The sequence below is a fragment of the Delphinus delphis genome, chromosome 14 (genome assembly GCF_949987515.2).
Source record: "Delphinus delphis chromosome 14, mDelDel1.2, whole genome shotgun sequence".
Taxonomy (NCBI): Eukaryota; Metazoa; Chordata; class Mammalia; order Artiodactyla; family Delphinidae; genus Delphinus; species Delphinus delphis.
This window is the reverse complement of record NC_082696.1, coordinates 20952794-20975008: the sequence shown is the minus strand read 5'-3', so window position 1 is coordinate 20975008 and position 22215 is coordinate 20952794. Positions and strand designations below refer to the sequence as shown.

At 40.4% G+C, this 22215-nt stretch overlaps 1 protein-coding gene across 1 annotated transcript in view; it reads left to right on the top strand.

Moving 5' to 3' along the window:
• Positions 1-22215, top strand: part of PHACTR2 (phosphatase and actin regulator 2) — a 130870-nt gene that overhangs the window by 31505 nt on the left and 77150 nt on the right. The window contains exon 2 of the mRNA XM_060029862.1: positions 3955-4122. Within this exon, the coding sequence (XP_059885845.1) occupies positions 3955-4122 (168 nt within the window). The remainder of the gene's footprint in view (positions 1-3954; positions 4123-22215) is intronic.

Sequence of the window (22215 nt, the reverse complement as noted above, 5' to 3'; positions counted from 1 at the left end):
TGTAAATCAACTATACTCCAATAAAAAATTTTAAAAAATAATTAAAAGTAAATAAATTTTATTAATCTCCTCCTCAAGGAGATTTTAAATTAATTAATTAATTAAATTAAATATTTTTAAATGTTGATTTCCAGTGTGAAAAAGAAAGTCCTGCTGAATGACAGGTCACTCTTCATAACATGTAAGTGGATCAAAGTAAACATGTAAAACAGGAAAATCAGGGATTTCCCTTGTGGTCCAGTGGTTAAGACTCCTCGCTTCCACTTCAGGGAGCACAGGTTTGATCCTGGGTTGGGGAACTAAGATCCTGCAGGCCGAGTGGCGCGGCCAAAAAATAATAATAATAAATAAATAAAAAGATGGATGTTAAATAAAAATAAAACAGGGAAATCAGACTTTCTTCTGGGCTTTACCTGGCAATTCTTATCTGTGTGTAAATGCCAAATTCACTAGATTTGTTGTGAAAAACTGTTTCAAAAATTTCAAAGTGACTTTAATGGTAAACTGGTCCAAAAGAAAAATAAAAGAATTATCAGTGGCCCTGGCAGTATCCTAGGTGTTTGGAGGAAAGAAGGGAGTAAATATTCTGTTTATACTACTCCAAATCAGGTGGCAGTCCCCTTCATGTTCATGATTTACAAGAAGTACAATGGCCCTGTGGCCAACTGTGCCGACGTATGGTTCCTAATTGCAAGTGTGGTTTACCGTAATAGCCCAATAATTACAAAATTATAGGTGGATTCATTCAATCAGGAAAAAGGAATGTGTGTGCGTTGTTCTGCTGTGGTCATTGGCACTGGCCCAGGCCCCTTCCAGAGGAGAGAGAAAGACTAAAACTGTAAATGCCAAATAAAGAAAGGAATGACAGTTAATGTCTTATGTAGCTATGAATTTAACATGAAGGCTTTCATTTTGCAACTACCTCATTCAGTCTCCCCATCTGTCACCTTCTGTCACCTAAGGAATATTTAATTTTTGTTTTCGTCTGTTTTTGTCTTCAGGAGAAAAAATAGACTATTCCTTAGTGGTTCAGATCAAAAGCAGAATTTTGATGGAGTGTCAGGCAACCGGATATGTGGGTTGAGAGAAAATGAGAACTAAATGTGTGTCTGTAGCCACGGAGGTGAATTTGAGATGGTAACTTTAGTTCCCATGTTTGTAATAGTCAGTCCTTCTATATTTCACAGCATTTAAATTGTTCAAAATTGAGCCTTCAGCGTAAAGTCTCAGTGGAGAAGAAATACCACATGGTCAGTTTCTCCCTGGGTTTGCCCCTAGTTTAAGGAAGGCAGTTGGACAGGAGTGGAAGTAAAGTAAATAAGGATTTTACTTTTTAACTCTGGCTTAGCTTCCAAATTAGTCCTTCCCGTATCTCCGCCTGCTGCACTGTGGCCAACATGGCTGGGGTAAAGTAGGGTTAGGAACCATTTACAGAAGAATCAGTCACTGCCGAACTTGCATTTCTGCCTGAGATTAGAGTTGACTTTATGAGTGGGAAGAACAGGATTTATCATTCTTGTTTGGAAGGAGAACTTATAAGGATTAAGGTATTGGTATTGTATTGACTGTCCTTTTTCATTCAATTTAAGATTATCCTGGTTCTTGATATGTCAAGTGATTTTTGATTGAAACTTAAAACATTTTTGTATTATATTATGAGACTGTAAATGTTATGGAAACCTTTTGTTTTAACTGGCTTTAACACCTCTCCAGCAAGGGAAGCGAGGGGTGCCACCTCATTACTGCCAGGCGGAGGTAAACACCCAGGTTCTCCCTTCATCCTCTGTTGATATCTGGCGGCAGATATGGGGGGGAAGGGTCTTCATTACTCTTGGGCACGGTTCAATTTCCAGATCCCCACGTGGTCTCTACTGACACCATAGTGGGTGGGGGTGGTCTTGTTCCCACTGAGCAGTGGTTTGATGTTACCCCAATACTGGCAGGGAAGGAGAATAAGAGATACCTCATTACTGGGTATGGGTGGAAGACCAGGTTCCCACATGGTCTCCACTGACAATGTAGAGGATGCTTCATTGAGAGCTGGTGCACAGGAAGGTCCTGGCTCCCTACTTGGTCCTCTCTGACACCACTCTGATAGGGGTTTGGGGGCTCCTCATTAGAGGGTAGAAGTCTACTCTACCCACTCAGCCTTTCTTGGCTTGGGTGGTCATAGTTTCTTCTGTGGTGTTTGGCTGGAGTGGAGCAGTTATTGTCTAAAAGTTTTCTGTCTTGCTGGGCTGTCCCTTTCCTGCTCCTTTGGCTAGAGAGAGCAGGCTTTTGTGAGTTTTTTTTGGTCTGTGCCCATTGGTGTTTTCAGGTTCAGCTGCAAGTCTGGAATACATGAGACTAAAGGAAAACCCAGGGATCTTACCTCCATGTTGTTTCTTAGGTCCTGAGGTCCCAAGCTGGCCTACTTTCTTTTCACCTTATATAGTCTTTTCATGTTTCTTTTATATATAGCATTCAGGGTTTTTTTTAGTTGTATGTAGCAGGAGAAGTAGGAAAAAGTAAGTTTACTCCATTTTCCTAGAAGCAGAGGTTCTTGACATTCAATTTTTGTTTTATTTTTCCCAATATTTTATTGTGAAAGTTTTGGAGATGGAAGAATTATGCAATTAATGACCACACACCCACCACCTAAGTTCAACACTTAACATTTTGCTATATTTTACTATACTGTAAATTTATCCATCTCCATTCCATCTATCCATCAATTTATTATTTTTGATGGACATCAGTACACTTCATCCCTAAACGCATCAGCATGCATGCCATTGATTGGACTTCACTACTTATTTATGGTTTTTTTAACGGTAGATTTTACATAAAGAAAAATCCACAATATCATAAATACCATTTGATGCATTTTGTATAATCCATCCTTTATTGAGATAATTTCCATCACCCCAGGAAAATCCCTCAAGCCTCTTCTCAATTAATTCCCATATCCATTTCACTCCAAGAAGCAACTACTGTTCTGGTTTTCTTTCTTTCTTCTTCTTTTTTCTGTTTTCCCATAAATTCATTTTGCCTTTTTTAGAACTTCATATACATAGAACCACACAGTATGTACTCTTCTGTGTGTTGCTGTTTTTTGCCAGCACAATGTTTCTGAGATACATTCACATTGTTTGTAGGTATCAATGGCTCCTTTTCTTTAAATTGCTGAGTGCTACTTCATTGCATGAAAAATACCATAGTTATCCATGCTTTAGTTGCTTCCCGTTTTTTGCCATTAAAATTTAATCTTTGGGGTAATATAAGTTATCACCATCTTCTTTCTGTTATGAACATAGTGTAAGGCAACTTAAGGTTTGGGGCCTTTCTTCTGATTGATGAAATGATTGAGGCACATAAAGATATGTTCTATTACCTACGACATCCATATTTTCCACGTATTTTTTGTCATTCGTGATAGTTATCAGTTTATTTGAAGCTAGAAACTTTTTTGTAACAAGCAAAAGATAGTTTTAGTATAGTAAAATTTAGAATTTGGCTTCTTGGCACTAAATTTTATTTTGTGAAGGAAAAAAACCTGGTTTTAACTACACTATAACTGTCATTTTCATTACTGAGAATGCCAAACTAGTCTCTGGAGGAACATCCTGTTTCACTTAGAATACTCTATTTCTGCACAAAATATTGATGTAGTTGTTGCAGACGGATTCAGCTGTTTCGCAGACCCTTATTTATCTGGCCTTACCTTTTATGTAGGTCTCTTATTTCTTCTCTGTTTCCTCAAAATGATTATCTAAGGGGACTGTAATTTCTGAATGATTGATTTATTGATTGATATTAGAGGAGTTCTACTGGCAGGGAAATGGGGCAAAATAAACTTTATGTGAGATTCCAATTAAAGTGGGCATGTTTACTTTGAACAGTGCAGGAAGACATAGATGATGTTGTTTCAAACTTTTATTACAGCTTTTCTCTGACTTGACTTTCTTTATACAGTTGACGGACTGGACAAAGCTTCTATAGCAAACTCAGATGGCCCAACAGCAGGCTCCCAAACACCTCCCTTCAAGAGGAAGGGGAAACTCTCCACCATTGGTAAAATCTTTAAGCCTTGGAAATGGAGGAAAAAGAAGACCAGTGACAAATTTAGAGAGACATCAGCAGGTAGGAACATCATAATTTTGTTAGAAGATAAATTGTTAAATTTTCCAAAAAGTAAAAAATCATATCTTGCAGGGTTTTTTTATTTTCAGGGAAAAAATTAATCTATATTTGAAATGAAATTATTTCATTTAAGGGTGAAACAACTTAGGGTTCTGATCTGCCTTCTTTTTCTACTCACTTTGGCTTTCTAACATAGTCTTGTTTTTAAATATGTACTTGTAAATTCATATAAAAAATTAATGTGTAGGGAGAGGGAGGTGAAATGGAAAATTAGAAGTGGAAATGTTATTTGTCAGTATTGTAGCTGCAAGTATCCATTTATACACACACATACGAACACTATTATCTATCTGTCTACTTAGTTCCAGTAACACGATCCTATTTGTCAATGAAGAATTTTTAAAATGTCTTTTAAATGTATTTGTTCTGTGGGCAAAATTTAAATGGCTGTATGAAGGAAAAGTGTTGCTATATTTATTAATTTTAAATTTCCATCATGTCCTTAGGACAAATAAATGGTCTGTGTCCTAGAGGAGTCATAACCCTAATGGTGTGAAAACTTTTTATTGTTATTTTATTTTGTGGATTTGTTAAACCTTAAGAATTACATTATTTAGTACCTTTCATATGGACTTACGGAGGAAGTTGGCCTTAAATCTCAGGCCAGAATTAAGCCTGATTTAAACAAATGTCCAGTATCAGGGTATTGTTTAAGGTGAAAATGAGTTTATATCTTGGTGTAAGTTTAGCTTTCTCCACGTTTGTTGTCTAAAATAATCCCTTCATCAAAATTCCTCACTGCACCAGAAACTAATATTGTCCGTGTATGTACAGGATCACAGAGCATATCTTACTGGTCTGTGCTAAGAGTTGGCCTTTAGTTCTAGCGCTGTGACATAAAAAGGAAAACACCATCAATAGCACAAGGGTGTAGGATAGAGACACCAGGGCTTCCTAAAGAAAATTGTCTCTGCTGCTTTTGCAGCTGTATCATTTCTTTGAGCATTTAATATTTAAAAAGAAATAATGATACTATTTCTGGGATTTGTTTTAAAATGATCCTGGAGGAGAGGGGAGTATAGATGAAAGATCGGTCCCAAGTTGGTAATATATGGGGTTCATTATTCTCATATCTCTACTTGTAGGTACTGGAAAGTTTTTGCAATAAAAAGATAGGCAAAGACAAAAGACTTGCCTTAGGAGCAAATAATGATGGTTTGCTTTTTGAATCCTCTTTAGTTCCTAACTGGCTTCTTGGGTTGGGAGCAGTGGGAAGGGATGAACACAGTGCTGTGCTGAGGGAGGACACCTGGGTTCTAGTTGTGTCCTTGCCACCAAGGTACCATGTGACCTTGAGCAAGTCAGCTCAGAATTGAATGAATTGAATTCTAATGTGCTTTCAGTTCCAGATTCTGTGTGGATCCTTGACTCCTTCCAACCCCTGACTGGGCATCTTGTTCTTCCTTGTTCTGCAGTTGTAGATGGAAATACACTGGTCTTCTTAAGTACTTCCCGCTCAGGTTTCTCTAAGCATTGGGGGAGTCTAGCTCTTCGAGTTACCATGGATAACCAAGATGGGAATAGGGCTCTGGACAGTAGCATTAAGAAGACATTAAAAAGAGATGATGAAAGTCTCTTCATTTGTCTCTCTTGCCCTTTTCCTGGGTCTGGGCTGCTACCGTCTCTCTCCCTAAAGTAGGAACAATTACAAAGAACTTCCCTTCATCTTTTCTTGTCACTCTTTTTAATTATTTTAATAGTAGGGAGGCTGTAACATTTCTACCAACCCAGAATATTTAAGAAAAGTCATTTTAGACAGCATTAAGTGTTATTTTATATTATCCCATATTTATTGAGGATAGCCTAGCAATCTTTGTATTCTGTTTCCTTTTCAAATTCACACAAGATTTTATATAAGTTGAGCTCCAAGAAGTTATTTATGGGTACTATATTTCTAGTTCCTAAAGACTACCGAACCACATTAAAAACCTGAGAAAGTTATTAGATATATCATCAGATTGTTTTTTGTTTTTTGTCTTTGCATCAAAATTGTGACATAACAGAATAAAGACAAGCCAAGTGGATGTGTTAACAATTCATTGTGAATTTTTCTGCTACATTTACTTGCATCATTTCTTTTTAAATATATTTATTTATTTATTTATTTTTGGCTGTGTTGGGTCTTCGGGCTTTCTTCATCGTGGTGCGCAGGCTCCTCATTGTGGTGGCTTCTCTTGTTGCAGAGCACAGGCTCTAGGCACACGGGCTTCAGTAGTTGCAGCACGCGGGCTCAGTAGTTGTGTCTCATGGGCTCTAGAGTGCAGCCTCCATAGTTGTGGCACGCGGGCTTAGTTGCTCCACGGCATGTGGGATCTTCTCGGACCAGGGCTCGAACCCATGTCCCTTGCACTGGCAGGCGGATTCTTAACCACTGCGCCACCAGGGAAGTCCACATCATTTCTTTTTAAACCCATGTTATTACTAATGTTTTATTTGAATTTCGTAAGATGTTATCAAGTGTCCCAAGTACTTTACTGTCTATATATATATATATTTTTTTAATTCAATTTCTGCTGAGTTTTATGGAGTGTATTAGTAAAGCTTAAAATAAATGGAGGAACAAAGTGGTGTAACAAGTTTTTTTTTCACATTGAGGAAAGATGTCACATCTAGAGGAAAACTGATGCATTTGGAAATAACCAAGAGTAGGGTGTTTTCTTCTCTAATACATTGTCTCAAACAGTGAAATCTAGGGGTTTGGGTATGACCAAGGCCAGCTCCATCAAAGAACACCTTAGGCAAGAGCCATAATATTTTAGGATATGAAAGAATATGAATTTCTTCCAAGAAGAGTAACTCTTTTTCGTTTGTCCTTCTCCTAAGCTCTTGGCTTTACAGTCATATGGACATGAATCTTACTGTGTTCTATTACACAGCGATTAATACCACTTTTCTTAGTGTGGGGGTCTGTGGTAGGAATTTTTAATTGATGGTAGATAGGATGCAGCACTGATTTATTAATGCCACTGTAATAAATGCCATTGTTCTCACATGTTCATGGTGGTGGAAGTTAAGAAAGGTCCTGTGTTCTGTCTGCTTGGTGGTCCTTGAGTCAACTAGATTTTGAAAGGCTGTCTTGTCCTATAAGGCTGGCTGGGCTTATGCCCCGACTTCGAGTTCTCTGGCCTTGTTTTAAAGCAGCAAGTTACCTGTATCTTCAGCTCTGTTTAGAATGGTCCATAGGCTATTGGGTTCTAGGGCAGAGTAGTCTTTTCTATTTACTTTCCCTTGGTGAGTCTTTTCTTCGGTTTTCATCTCCTGAGTGAAAGTGTCCTCCTTTGGTTCCACCTAAGCTCCATCCCTTCCCTAACTTTAGAACTCAAAATCTCATTTACGCTTTTTTTCCTACATAATCATTTCTTCCCTTTTTTGGGGGGGGGTGGTGGTGGTGGGTAGGTAGTGGTGGCTGAGGTGCCTCCCTTTGGGTCTTTACGTATGCGTTCATCTCCCCAAAGCTGACAATACAAACAAACAGGCTGTTCCTCTAACTTCTACATGGGTGGTTACAACTAAGACCAAAGGTCTTCAAAATCTACCCTGTGTCTGCTGCTTCCACTTCCCTCCTGCACTCTCATGTCTTTCCTTCTGCAGTCTGCCCCTGCATCCAGCACTCCACTGAGGGGACTCCAAGCCTCCCAATCCTGACATTTAGTGTTATTCTCTCATTTTCATCCATCTCAGTCTCTACAAGATGCGCCATTGCTGTTGTGTCCCTCCTTGTTTTACAAAATAGCTCTTACTTGATTTACACAAGATGTCATCATCTTGGTTGTCTTTGACTTTTCTTTCTCTTTTGTCCCCTCTCTTCCCCTTCCCATTTCCCCTAAACCTGTGCAAGAGAGGTTCGCTACCTGTCTCAGCCCTTCTCCTTTTGTGAACGTGCCCTTCCTCACCCTTCTTTCTTCTCAGTGCCCACATCTCTCGAACCCAGGCACATCTCCTCGAGCACCTCATGGGCAGTAGTGCCTGAGGACTGTGTGTTAACGCAAAACCCATTCTTATGGTCTACATAGATCTACACTGAAAACGTGGTACATGCCAGGCACTGATTAATTTGCTTCTGGGTGTCAATTTTTTAATTAAAAAATCAGAATTTTGTAGTGAGAATGTTAAGAAACTTGCATCAGATTTTGCTCTCACACAGTGAGGGGAGGCATTCAGTTAAGTTGGACTGTAAGACTGCAGAGTTAGACCGAGAAATTTTCACAACGAGAGGTTACAGTGTCCACAAGCAGAAGAATTGCTGTGAATACGTGCTGTGTGTCCCCCGGTTTAGAAGAGAGGGTCTGTAACCTATGACCACACTCAGTTCTTCCTCAAACCACTGAGTGGCTGGGCAGGTGACTGGAGTAGCAACCATCTAATTCCACCCCTCCCTAAAGGTATCCCAGGCTTTACACAGGATATGAGATACCAACATTGATCTTTTACAAGAATGACTCTTTGACATTGTTTAAGGCAATGGCACCAAACAGAGAACCTACAACTTGAGGTACAACTTCTTTATTCTCTTCAACACATACCCACAGTTAACACTTAACATTGGCTTAACATCTGAAATGTCTTCAGCTTAATTATCTTTACTTTTTTCATAACTTCTGCTTTCACAAACACTTCTGTGTTTGGGGATAGTATTAAAATGTAATTTCAGGAATAGAAACATTATTTTTGGTGAAGCAAGATAGAAAATTTAAAGTTCACGCAGCAGCAGTAGCAGTCGCCGGAAGGTCTCATTATGCTCACCCTACTTGTCTTTCACGCGTTAACTTAAACTTTCGTTTTAGAGAGGGAAGGTACTGACACCTGCTCTGAATGAGCGCAGAGAGGGCGCGGGAAAGTCCTATGTACAAATACTTTCCAAACCAAAGTAGATCCCCTGCCGTCCCCAGCTACCCCTGCTATTGCAGACGTGGCTTTCTTTGGCATCCAGGCTTTGACCACGGAGTTCTTTGATTCGTCCTTGCCTTTTACCATCTTCTACATTCTGTTAGTTCCTAAACCTTTTATTTATTTCTCCTAGTGCAGGCCTCTACCATCAGCCTTTCCTCTCGGTCCCCATTGTCTGGTCCTCATCACTCTGTGTCTCAATTATTGCAGGTGGCCTCTTTGCTCTACTTAGGTATTAGCTGTCCGAGCTCTAGAAAGCTATGGAATGCTGGAGGAGGCAGGGAGAGACTGGGTTCTGGCATTAAGCCTGCCTAGGAAGGGAACGTGACCCAGCTAGTGAGGCTGACAGAGAAGATTCAGGGTGGCACAGCCTGTCAGGAACACTAGAGTAGCCAAGATAACATCCAGATCTCAGGCCAGCAAATAGAGCAGTGGGTCCTTCACAACAAAATGGCATGTGTTCTACCAGGTAGGGTAGCATAACGGAGCACCCGGGTGAGTGAGACTGGGAAATCCAAGCAAGTCTTGGGAGCCAGCGTGTTCTTTACTTAGGTGGCAGTATTCATGGCAGATGGTGCTGGAACCAAAAAGACTCAAACTGGGTCCCCATCTTTTTTTTTTTTTTTAAGGAACCGGGGAATAGAGCTGGTAACTAGGACAGGGAGTTACCAAAGGATTCAGGACGGAAACTCACTGCTTGAAGTGGGACACAGGGGATAGGTCTGTGGGAGTGGTCTCTTCAGACCCCAGACCTCAGGTGCTGGAGCTCCTGTCGCTACAAGGGCACAGCCCAAGAGCTGGGTGGCTGGAGAGAGCAGGGATTATTGTGGTTTTGGGAAAATAGGTGGGGAAATCTCTCCCCTCCCTCCTCTATCTAGATCATCCTGGATACCACTACAGGAAGTCTTCCTCAGGTGGAACTTTGGTCCTTTGCTTCTTGCCCAAAAAGTGACTGACTTCACGTTGTTTCCTAAATGAATTCCAGACTCCTCAGCTCTCTGCAGTGTAACCCAAACTGACCTTTCGTGTCTTATCTTTTTTTTTTTTTTTTTTTTTTTTTTTTGCGGTACGCGGGCCTCTCACTGTTGCGGCCTCTCCCGTTGCGGAGCACAGGCTCCGGACGCGCAGGCTCAGCGGCCATGGCTCACGGGCCCAGCCGCTCCGCGGCATGTGGGATCCTCCCCGACCGAGGCACAAACCCGTGTCCCCTGCATTGGCAGGCGGACCCCCAACCACTGCGCCACCAGGGAAGCCCTTATACAGTAATTTTTATGCTCAAAGGACAAGGGGAAACGTTGCAGATGTCTGGGTATTTACACTTCTTTTTTTTTTAACTTGTGGGTCAAGCATCATGCTGGATATATATTCATTTATTCTTAAATCAATCCTGGAAAGCCATATAGTCCCATCACAGGTTTAGATGAGGTAATATATGCAAAATGATTAATGTGGTTTTGGGGATACAGTAAGTACTCAAAACTATCAGCTACACCATTCTGCTTTTAAGGTAACTGAAAAAACCCCTGAGTAAATTAAAAAGTGCTTATAATGGCTATGTTTATTTTAAAATTTAAGTATTAGTTATTTTATAGGTCAATTCTGAATGTTGTACACATACATAGCAAGGGTTCAGTATGTTTGTTGGGTATGATTTAGTATAGATTATAAACTCTAGGCTACTGAGGGACTTTTTTTTTTTTTTTTTTTTTTTTTGCGGTACGTGGACCTCTTACCTCTGTGGCCTCTCCCGCTGCGGAGCACAGGCTCCGGATATGCAGGCCCAGCAGCCATGGCTCACGGGCCCAGCTGCTCCGCGGCACGTGGGATCTTCCCAGACCGGGGCACGAACCCGTGTCCCCTGCATCGGCAGGTGGACTCTCAACCACTGCACCACCAGGGAAGCCCTTATCTTTCTTTATTAGTCACTTGCCTTGGACTTCTGTCACCCAGGGGCCCTCAGTGAGCATGCCCGGAGCCTCTGTGTCCCCAGGCCTTTCTTCACGCTCTTCCCTCTTCCTCTGAGCACCTTCTTCCTACAGCTGCACCTGGGAAAATACTGCAAGCCATGCAAGGGTCCTAACATGTCTCTTCTTTCCTGAGGATGTTCTTGACCTTGATTCTGCATCATCTAGTAGGAACCTCCCCTCCTGTGCTTGTCCTCCTGTTAGGACATATGTACTTTGACTTCTTTCCTAGTTTATGTGTCTGCTACCAATTTACTGTGTAAATTATTTGAGGGCAGAGACTATCTCACTCATCTTCACCCCACTTCAGATGCTTTACATGATCATTTGAACCTGGTATGTACTCTTAACATATGACTTGAATTGGTTATTTATTGGATATCCACTATAACTAAAAATACAGCACTGGGTGCTTTAGGACTTTATAAAAGAAATTGAAGATTGAAAAAATATCATGGAAAAGATAAAGACAATAAATTAAAATACAAACCAAAAACATGTACTCACAGTTACAGCCATGTACAACTATTAAAAGCCAATAAAATAATTAGGGGAAATTTCTTTTTCTTACCTTTTTGCCCTTATTTAAAAAGAAGTTACACTCCTAAATAAAGAAAATCCAGACAATTTATTTTCATTATAATTGTGACTTTTATTTGTGTTGTTAGTCATGGGGAAGGAATGCACGTCCAGATTTTTAGATAACATTGTTGCAAGTTATCAGCCTTCTAGGAGTCAGAGTAATTTGCAGAAAGTCATCTGCTAAAAGCTTTAATTTACTGAAGGTACTCTTACTCCCTAATAATATAATGGCTATGTTTTTATTGAATGCTATTATGTGCCAGGTTCTGCTCCAAGAACTTTATTCATGTTAACTCATTTAATCCTCAAAGGTTATAAAGTTTAAGTGCTACTGTTATCCCAGTTTTACTGATGAGGACACTAAGGTCAGAAAATTCAAATGACTTGCCCAAGGAAACACACCTGGTAGGAGCCAAAAGCAGTATTTGAACCCAAGCAATGTGGTGCCACAGCCAGATTTTTTACCATTACACTGTGTGGCCTCTTCAGACGATAACTTCATACTCAGACCAGTAAGGATTGATCATTGAAAGGTGACCCTAATACCTGGATTTGCTTCATATACTGGAATTTTTGCTGTAAGAAGGATTCGGTCTGAAGAATTATTTTGATTCTACTTGACTAGCCTGATTTCAGCAGTGTACACAGAAAAATGGTTGAAAAGGATCAAAATTATATTTGGTTCATTTAAGATACTATTCTTTGTAATCATAGAGGCATGGTGTTGCTGATAGTGACTATTTTCTATATCTAGAAGGTAGGGCAAAGTTAGAGGATTTTCCCAGGGTGATATTTGTTCAGGACTGATCTGGTTGTATTAATAAATGGCAGCCTTTTGATTTTCTCTATCCTGTTCCACTAAGAACATGGAAGTACCTTCATGTATCATTCACTGTCACACCATATTGGAGGAAGGGAAGAGAATCTCTCCCTTTTCCCAATTTACAGCAGCAGAGGGAAGTTACATAGCCCATAAAGACCACACAGCACATCCTGGTCCATGTAGGGCTCCTTGCTTATATGTTAGGTAATACTCTTTTGTCCTCTTGACATGTTTATTGAACATCAACATCTACTATATGTCAGGCACTGTTGTAGACTCTAGTGATACAGCAGGAACAAAAGAGATAAATTGCCTTCCCTTATGGGACTTACATTCTAGCAGGGGTAGGAGACATAGAGTAAACCCAGTAAGTTAGTATATTAGAACGTGAGAGGAGAAAAAATAAAGCAAGGAGTAGGGAATGTGGGAGGGAAGTTCCAGTTTAAAATGGGGTGGTCAGGCTTCCCTGGTGGCACAGTGGTTGAGAGTCCGCCAGCCGATGCAGGGGACACAGGTTTGTGCCCCGGTCCAGGAAGATCCCACGTGCCGCGGAGCGGCTGGGCCCATGAGCCATGGCTGCTGGGCCTGCGCGTCCGGAGCCTGTGCTCCGCAACGGGAGAGGCCACAACAGTGAGAGTCCCGCGTACCACAAAAAAAAAAGAAAAGGGGTGGTCAGGGACTTCCCTGGTGGTCCAGTGGTTAGGACTCTGCACTTCCACTGAAGGGACACGGGTTCAATCCCTGGTTGAGGAGCTAAGATCCTGCATGGTGCGCCGTGCGGCCAAAAAAAAAAATCCAAAACAAAACAAAACAAAAAAATTGAGTGGTCAGGGGAACTTTACCAGGAAGGCAACATTTGAGCAAAAAACAAGAGGGAAGAAAAGAAAAAGCACTCGGGGAAATCCTATTAAGTGATCACATGAGTTAGAGATGCATGCATTTTCTTCAGCCTAATAATGGTGTTAATGTACTGTGAATGTAATCAAGTATAAACTTTATCCAATAATTTAACAATCAAAATGCTTCACATTAATGAACCTCATGCTGGCTAATCTTTTATTTATTTTTTAATTGATTTGGCCACGCCACGTGACATGGAAGATCTTAGTTCCCCAACCAGGGATCAAACCCGTGACCCCTGAATTGGGAGCAAAGACTTTTTGTTTTTTTGTTTTCTGAATATTATTTTATTTTAATTTTAATACAGCAGGTTCTTATTAGTTATCTATTTTATACATATTAATGTATATATGTCAATCCCAATCTCCCAATTAATCCCACCCCCACCCCCACCCACTTTCCTCCCTTGGTGTCCATACGTTTGTTCTCTACATCTGTGTCTCTATTTCTGTCTTGCAAACCAGTTCATCTGTACCATTTTTCTAGATTCCACATATATGCGATAATATATTTGTTTTTCTAACTTACTTCACTCTGTATGACAGTCTCTAGGTCCATCCACATCTCTACAAATGACCCAATTTCGTTCCTTTTTATGGCTGAGTAATATTCCATTGTATATATGTACCACATCTTCTTTCTGTCTTCGTCTGTTGATGGGCATTTAGGTTGCTTTCATGACCTGGCTATCGTAAATAGTGCTGCAGTGAACAATGGGGTGCATGTGTCTTTTTGAATTAATGTTTTCTCTGGGTATGTGCCCAGTAGTGAGATTGCTGAGTCATATGGTAGTTCTATTTTTAGTTTTTTAAGGAACCTCCATACTGTTCTCCATAGTGGCTGTATCAATTTACATTCCCACCAACAGTGCAAGGCGGTTCCCTTTTCTCCACACCCTCTCCAGCATTTGTTGTTTGTAGATTTTCTGATGATGGCCATTCTGACCAGTGTGAAGTGATACCTCATTGTAGTTTTGATTTGCATTTCTCTAATAATTAGTGATGTTGAGCAGCTTTTCATATGCCTCTTGGCCATCCGTATATCTTCTTTGGAGAGATGTCTATTTAGGCCGTCTGCCCATTTTTGGATTGGGTTGCTTGCTTTTTTAGTATTGAGCTGCATGAGCTGCTTATATATTTTGGAGATTAATCCTTTGTCAGTTGATTTGTTTGCAAATATTTTCTCCCATTCTGAGGGTTGTCTTTTTGTTTTGTTTATAGTTTCCTTTGCTTTGCAAAAGCTTTTAAGTTTCATTAGGTCCCATTTGTTTATTTTTGTTTTTATTTCCATAATTCTAAGAGGTGGGTAAAAAAGATCTTTCTGTGATTTATGTCAAAGAGTGTTCTTCCTATGTTTTCCTCTAGGAGTTTTATAGTGTCTGGTCTTACATTTAGGTCTTTAATCCATTTTGAGTTTATTTTTGTATATGGTGTTAGGGAGTGTTCTAATTTCATTCTTTTACATGTAGCTGTCCAGTTTTCCCAGCACCACTTATTGAAGAGACTGTCTTTTCTCCATTTTATATCCTGGCCTCCTTTGTCATAGATTAGTTGACCATAGGTGCATGGGTTTATCTCTGGGCTTTCTATCCTGTTCCATTGATCTATATTTCTGTTTTTGTGCCAGTACCATATTGTCTTGATTACTGTAGCTTTGTCATGTAGTCTGAAGTCAGGGAGTCTGATTCCTCCAGCTCCATTTTATTCCCTCAAGGTTGCTTTGGGGGCTCCCCTGGTGGCACAGTGGTTAAGAATCCACCTGCCAATGCAGGGAATATGGGTTCAGTCCCTTCTCTGGGAAGATCCCACATGCCATGGAGCAACTAAGCCTGTGAGCCACAACAATTGAGCTGGCACTCTAGAGCCCACGAGCCACAACTACTGATCCCGTGTGCCAGAACTGCTGAAGCCTGTGCACCTAGAGCCCGTGCTTCACAACAAGAGAAGCCCCCACAGTGAGAAGCCCACATACTGCAACAAAGAGTAGCCCCCGCTCGCCGCAACTAGAGAAAGCCCACAGGCAGCAATGAAAACCCAACCCAGCCAAAAAAAAAAAAAAAAAAAAAACCCACAAAAACAGATTGCTTTGGTATTCGGGGTCTTTTGTGTCTCCATACAAATTTTAAGATTTTTTGTTCTAGTTCTGTATAAAAATGCCATTGGTAATTTGATAGGGATTGCACTAAATCTGTAGGTTGCTTTGGGTAGTATAGTCATTTTCACAATGTTGATTCTTCCAATTCAAGAACATGGCATATCTCTCCATCCGTTTGTGTCATCTTTGATTTCTTAAATCAGTGTCTTATAGTTTTCTGAGTACAGGTCTTTTATCTCCTTAGGTAGGTTTATTCCTCGGTATTGTATTCTTTTTGTTGCAGTGGTGAATGGGATTTTTTCCTTAATTTCTCTTTCTGATCTTTCATTTTTAGTGTATAGGAACGCAAGAGGTTTCTGTGCATTACTTTTATATCCTGCAGCTTTACCAAATGCATTGATTAGCTCTAGTAGTTTTCTGGTGGCATCTTTAGGATTATCTATATATAGTATGATGTCATCAGGAAACAGTAACAGTTTTACTTCTTTTCCGATTTGGATTCCTTTTATTTCTTTTTCTTCTCTGATTGCTGTGGCTAGGACTTCCAAAACTATGTTGAATAATAGTGGCGAGAGTGGACATCCTTGTCTTGTTCCTGATCTTAGAGGAAAGACTTTCAGTGTTTCACAACTGAGTATGATGTTTGCTGTGGGTTTATCAATATGGCCTTTATTATGTTGAGGTAGGTTCTCTCTATGCCCATTTTCTGTAGAATTTTTATCATAAATGGGTTTGAATTTTGTCAAATGCTTTTTCTGCATCTATTGAGATGATCATATGGTTTTTATTCCTTAATTTGTTAATGTGGTGTATCACGTTGATTGATTTGCATCTACTGAAGAATCCTTGCATCCCTGGGATAAATCCCACTTGATCGTGGTATATGATCCTTTTTAATGTGTTGTTGGATTCTGTTTGCTAGTATTTTGTTCAGAATCTTTGCATCTATGTTCATCAGTAATATTGGCCTATAATTTTCTTTTTTTGTGATACCTTGTTCTGGTTTTGGTACCAGGGTGACGGTGGTTTCGTAGAATGAATTTGGGAGTGTTTCCCCTTCTAAAGTTTTTTGGAAGAGTTTGAGAAGGATGGGTGTTAGCTCTTCTCTAAATGTTTGCTAGAATTCACCTGTGAAGCCATCTGGTCCTGGACTTGTGTTTGTTGGAAGTTTTGGGTTTTTTTTGTTTTTTTTTTTGTTTTTGCAGTACACAGGCCTCTCACTGTTGTGGCCTCTCCCATTGTGGAGTACAGGCTCCAGACCCGCAGGCTCAGCGGCCATGGCTCACAGGCCCAGCCACTCCGTGGCATGTGGGATCTTCCCAGACCGGGGCACGAGCCCGTGTCTCCTGCATCGACAGGCGGACTCTCAATAACTGAGCCACCAGGGAAGCCCTGTTTTTGTGTTTTTTACAGTGTTTTTCCTGTAATTGATCTCCAATCTCATAGCATTGTGGTCAGAAAAGATGCTTGGTACGATTTCAATTTTCTTAAATTTTCTGAGGCTTGATTTGTGACCCAAGATGTGATCTATCCTGGAGAATGTTCTGTGTGCCCTTGAGAAGAAAGTGTATTCTACCACTTTTGGGTGGAATGTTCTATAAGTATAAATCTATCTGGTCTGTTGTGTCATTTAAAGCATGTGTTTCCTTATTTATTTTCTGTTTGGATGATCTGTCCACTGGTGTAAATGGCGTGTTAAAGTCCCCTACTATTATTGTGTTGCTGTCGATTTCCTCTTTTATAGCTGTTAGCAGTTGCCTTATGTATTGAGGTGCTCCTATGTTGGGTGCATAAATATTTACAATTGTTATATCTTCTTCTTGGATTGATCCCTTGATCATTATGTAGTGTCCCTCCTTATCTCTCATAACAGTCTTTATTTTAAAGTCTATTTTATCTGACATGAGTGTTGCTACTCCAGCTTTCTTATGATTTCCATTTGCATGGAATATCTTTTTCCATCCCTTCACTTTCAGTCCGTATGTGTCCCTAGGTCTGAAGTGGGTCTCTTATACACAGCATATATATGGGTCTTGTTTTTGTATCCATTCAGCCAGTCTGTGTCTTTTGGTTGGGGCATCTAATCCATTTACATTCAAGGTTATTATCTACATATATGTTCCTATTACCGTTTTCTTAATTGTTTTGGGTTTGTTTTTGTGGATCTTTTTCTTCTCTTGTGTTTCCCACCTAGAGAAGTTTCTTTAGCACTTGTGAAGCTGGTTTGGTGGTACTGAATTCTCTTAGCTTTTGATTGTCTGAAAAGCTTTTGATTTCTCCATCAAATCTGAATGAGATCCTTGCTGGGTAGAGTAATCTTGGTTGTAGGTTTCTCTTTCATCACTTTAAGTATATCCTGCCACTCCCTTCTGGCCTGCAGGGTTTCTGCTGAAAAATCAGCTGATAACCTTATGGGGATTCCTTTGTATGTTATATTTTGTTTTTTTCCTTGCTGCTTTAATATTTTTCTTTGAATTTAATTTTTGTTAGTTTGATTAATATGTGTCGTGGTGTGTTTTTCCTGGGATTTATCCTGTATTGGACTCTCTGTGCTTCCTGGACTTGGGTGACTGTTTTGTTTCCCATGTTAGGGAAGTTTTTTTTTTTTTTAAAGAAGATGTTGGGGATAGGAGTTTATTAATTAATTTATTTTTGCTGTGTTGGGTTTTCATTTCTGTGCAAGGGCTTTCTCTAGTTGTGGCAAGCGGGGGCCACTCTTCATTGCGGTGCGCGGGCCTCTCACTATCGCGGCCTCTCTTGTTGCAGAGCACAGACTCCAGACGCGCAGGCTCAGTAGTTGTGGCTCACGGGCCTAGTTGCTCCATGGCATGTGGGATCCTCCCAGACCAGGGCTCGAACCCGTGTCCCCTGCATTAGCAGGCAGATTCTCAACCACTGTGCCACCAGGGAAGCCCCTGGGGAAGTTTTTGACTATAATCTCTTCAAATATTTTCCCAGACCCTTTCTTTTTCTCTTCTTCTTCTGGGACCCCTATAGTTCGAATGTTCATGCGTTTAGTGTTGCCCCAGAGGTCTCTGAGACTGTCTTGAATTCTTTTCATTCCTTCTTCTTTATTCTGCTCCTTGGCAGTTATTTCCACCATTTTGTCTTCCAGCTCACTTATTCGTTCTTCTGCCTCATTTATTCTGTTAGTGATTCCTTCTAGTGTATTTTTCATTTCAGTTATTGTATTGTTCATCTCTGTTCTTTAGTTCTTCTGGATCTTTGTTAAACATTTCTTGTATTTTCTCAGTCTGTGCCTCCATTCTATTTCCAAGATTCTGGATCACCTTTACTATCATCCCTCTGAATTCTTTTTCAGGTAGATTGCCTATTTCCTCTTCATTTATTTGGTCTTGTAGGTTTTTACCTTGCTCCTTCATCTGTGACATATTTTTTTGCCATCGGATTTTGTTTGTTTGTTTTTTATGAGTGTGGTTGTCTTCCTGTCTTACTGGTTGTTTGTCCTGAGGCTTCCAACACTGGAGTTTGTAGGCTGTTGGGTAGAGCTGGGTCTTGGTGCTGAGATGAGGACCTCCATGAGACCTCACTCGGATGAATATTCCCTGGGGTCTGAGGTTCTCTGTTAGTCCAGTGGTTCGGACTCAGAGATTCCACCATAGGAGCTTTGGCCTGACCCCTGGCTCATGAACCAAGATCCCACAAGCCATGTGGGGTGGCAAAAAAAAAAAAAATTTCTTGTTTCTTGAGGTAGGATTGTACTGCTATAACCTTCCCTCTTAGAAATGCTTCTGCTGCATCCCACAGGTTTTGGATCATCGTGTTTCGTTGTCATTTGTGTCTAGGTATATTTTGATTTCCGCTTTGATTTTTTCAGTGATCTCTTGGTTATTTAGTAACTTATTGTTTAGCCTCCATGGGGAGCACAGAGTCTTAGCCACTGGACCACTGGGGAAGTCCTGGTTGCTAATCTTGATATCAGTTGTTGGCACCATGGCTCTGAAAAAAATCGTAATTTTTCTCTACAGTTCTGCTAAAAGAGGAGCAGCAATCCAGGAAAGGGATTTAACTCTGTAATACTAATGTTTCATTATGGCTTCCTTTCTTAAATTCAAATCTAAGAGCCAGCTTCTGACAGATGATCAGAAAGCTAGCTTCATGGAGTCCAAGTTTAGAATACCTCATATGTTGATGTTTTTTGTGGATCCAAGTTTCAGGTTCTACAAAGAACGCCTTTATAAGTTGAAACAATGCATTATTGCCTCAGTGTTCAGACAGTCCTTAACTTACATGTTAATAGTGTCCCCATACCTCTTGGTTAGATTACAAGGAATGATGAGTAAATTCCCATGTTAATTTACAAAATTCAGTTTAATCCATGATACACCTGAAGCCTGGTACTGTTAAGACTCATTCCTCCAAATACAGCCAAACATTGTTTATTGTTACTGTGGCAAAACATCTTCTGAGTTTTCAGTTGAAATTGAGAATTTCAGGGTTGCAAAGGACCTAACCAATCATCTAGGTCTGTCTCCAGGGCAGGAATACCTTTTGTCTCCTGCAAGCCTGATAAGATACAGTCATTCAGCTTCTTCCTGAGCTCCTAATTCCTAGCTCTCATTATTGAGGAAGTTTTCTTTTATATTGACCTGAAACAAATTCTCTCCAGGTTTTCTAACTATCCCCTGGTACTAATCTATCTATCTACCTGTCTGTCTATCTATCTACCTACCTATGTATCTATCTCCTAATCGCATTGGTACATGATGGTCCTCCCATCTTGTTTTAAAGTTCTTTCATCCCCTTGATCTATTTTCAGTTTAGAGTTTCTCATCATACTAAATTGTCTAGATTATTCAGTTAGTTTTTATTGAGCTTGTGAGTCTGGCCGTACTTCTCAGTCTTGGCTATTTTCATGCCAAGATAACATAGTGACTTTCCCCCAAATTCTTATTATTGCACTTTACCAATCACATTTTTAATATTTAGAATCAATGTCCAGAATAAGAATTCATCTTGTTATTAAAATGGTAAGAATTTTTCAGTAGGCATTAAGTGTCTTATAAATGTCTAGGGAATTGAAAATCCCCCATTAATAGTCCATATTACATTTCTGCTCATTTAATGTTCTGTATATAGAAAAACATCACCCAGATCCTGGGTGATCTGTTTCAACCCCATATAAAAATAGGATAGTGTCTGGCGAGGTATGCTCCCTCCTGATGTTAGACCTCCCTTTTGTATCTGATCTGTCTCCTTTGAGTCATCCAGAATCCTGTCCCACCATGTCTCAAAAGTTACTTTCTTGTGCTGACACCCCACGTGCCTTTTTTTATTACTCCTCTTCTGTTTCTGCGCCCATTCATATTGTGCCCACACTTCTTGGATTCTGTTTGCTCTGAAAGCACTGGAATTCTTCACTGCTGTTTTTTTCTGTCTTCTCTGCTATCCTCCATGATACCTGATTTTATGCTATTATCTGGTTTTTTTTCCTTCCTCCCTCATTCAACTTCAGTAGGCCAATTCAGTCAGTCTTCGCCCAGCATATCACTTCCATATCACTTCCATAGTCTTGCCAGGCCTGGCATTATTGTATGGATGTTATGGTCCAGAAAAATCAGCCTTTGTCTCTGACACCATCAACTCAAATGGCTGTTCGCAGTCTTTGTCCAGTCTTTGCATATCATATCTTCAGCCAGAAGAGAAGAAAAACACACCCAGCCTTCCACACCTTCCTGTTTCTTCCTCAGAACTTCTGACTGGATGGGGCTTCTGATTGCTTCTAGGGAAGACAATTATTCCTGTTTTTAAAAAATCAATAGAGGAGGGTTTGTGACATCTTGGCATGCCCTTCTTCATGTCCTAAAAAACACATTTGTTTAAAGCAATTCTTTTTAAAAAAAAATTTCTTTATTTATTTAGCTGCATCAGGTCTTAGTTGCGGCAGGCGGGATCCTCGTTGCTGTGTGTGGGATCTTTAGTTGTGGCATGTGAACTCTTAGTTGCAGCATGTGGGATCTTGTTCCCTGACCAGGGATCAAACCAGGGGCCCCTGCATTGGGAGTGTGGAATCTTAGCCACTGGTACTCCAGGGAAGTCCCTAAAAAACATTACAAAAAGCCAGCCTTCCTTCTGGTGGGCCAGGCGGGCCATGCGTATCAGTGCGAGCTCCTCAGTGATTACCGTTGGACTCTTCCTACCAGCTCTCACCAGTCTCCCTTCTTGTTCATTTGTACAGCAAATAGTCGCTGATCTCCTACTGTGAGCCCAGATCTGTTCTATGCACTGGGAGTCCAAGAGCTGACAAAAAGGGAAAATTCCCAGGCTCATGAACTTTGTCCTTGGCTCTTTGCTTTGATGTGTCTGGTCCCACTGTTCTCCTCTGTCTCTCCAGATCCACACAGCTCATCAGCTTTTCCCCTCTCCTTTGTGTTAACGTTTTCTTCCTCTCAACCTCTCAACTGCTGTTTTGATTCCTGTTTTCTTCCTCAAAACATTTCTCTTTGTATCTTCCTTAACCGTATTATTTTTCCTTTCCTTCTAGATGGCGTTCACCTTTTCCAAAGCAAGGGGAGATGTTCCCCAAGTCCTTTACTTTCCCTTATGTGAAAATTGCTTGTATTTATAGCTCACCCATTGATGGCTCCTCTCCAAGGAAGAAAAGCAAAGGTCACAGCCAAGAGATCACTGGAATGGTTTCTGCAGTCCAGACCCCTGGGTCTTGAGGTTACCTGTAGTCAGTTTTTTGGCAGCTCCTTTTGGAAACATTTCCTGTAAACTTTCCCCAGCAAACCGGGCCCCTAGGAATGAAGCTTTTCACTG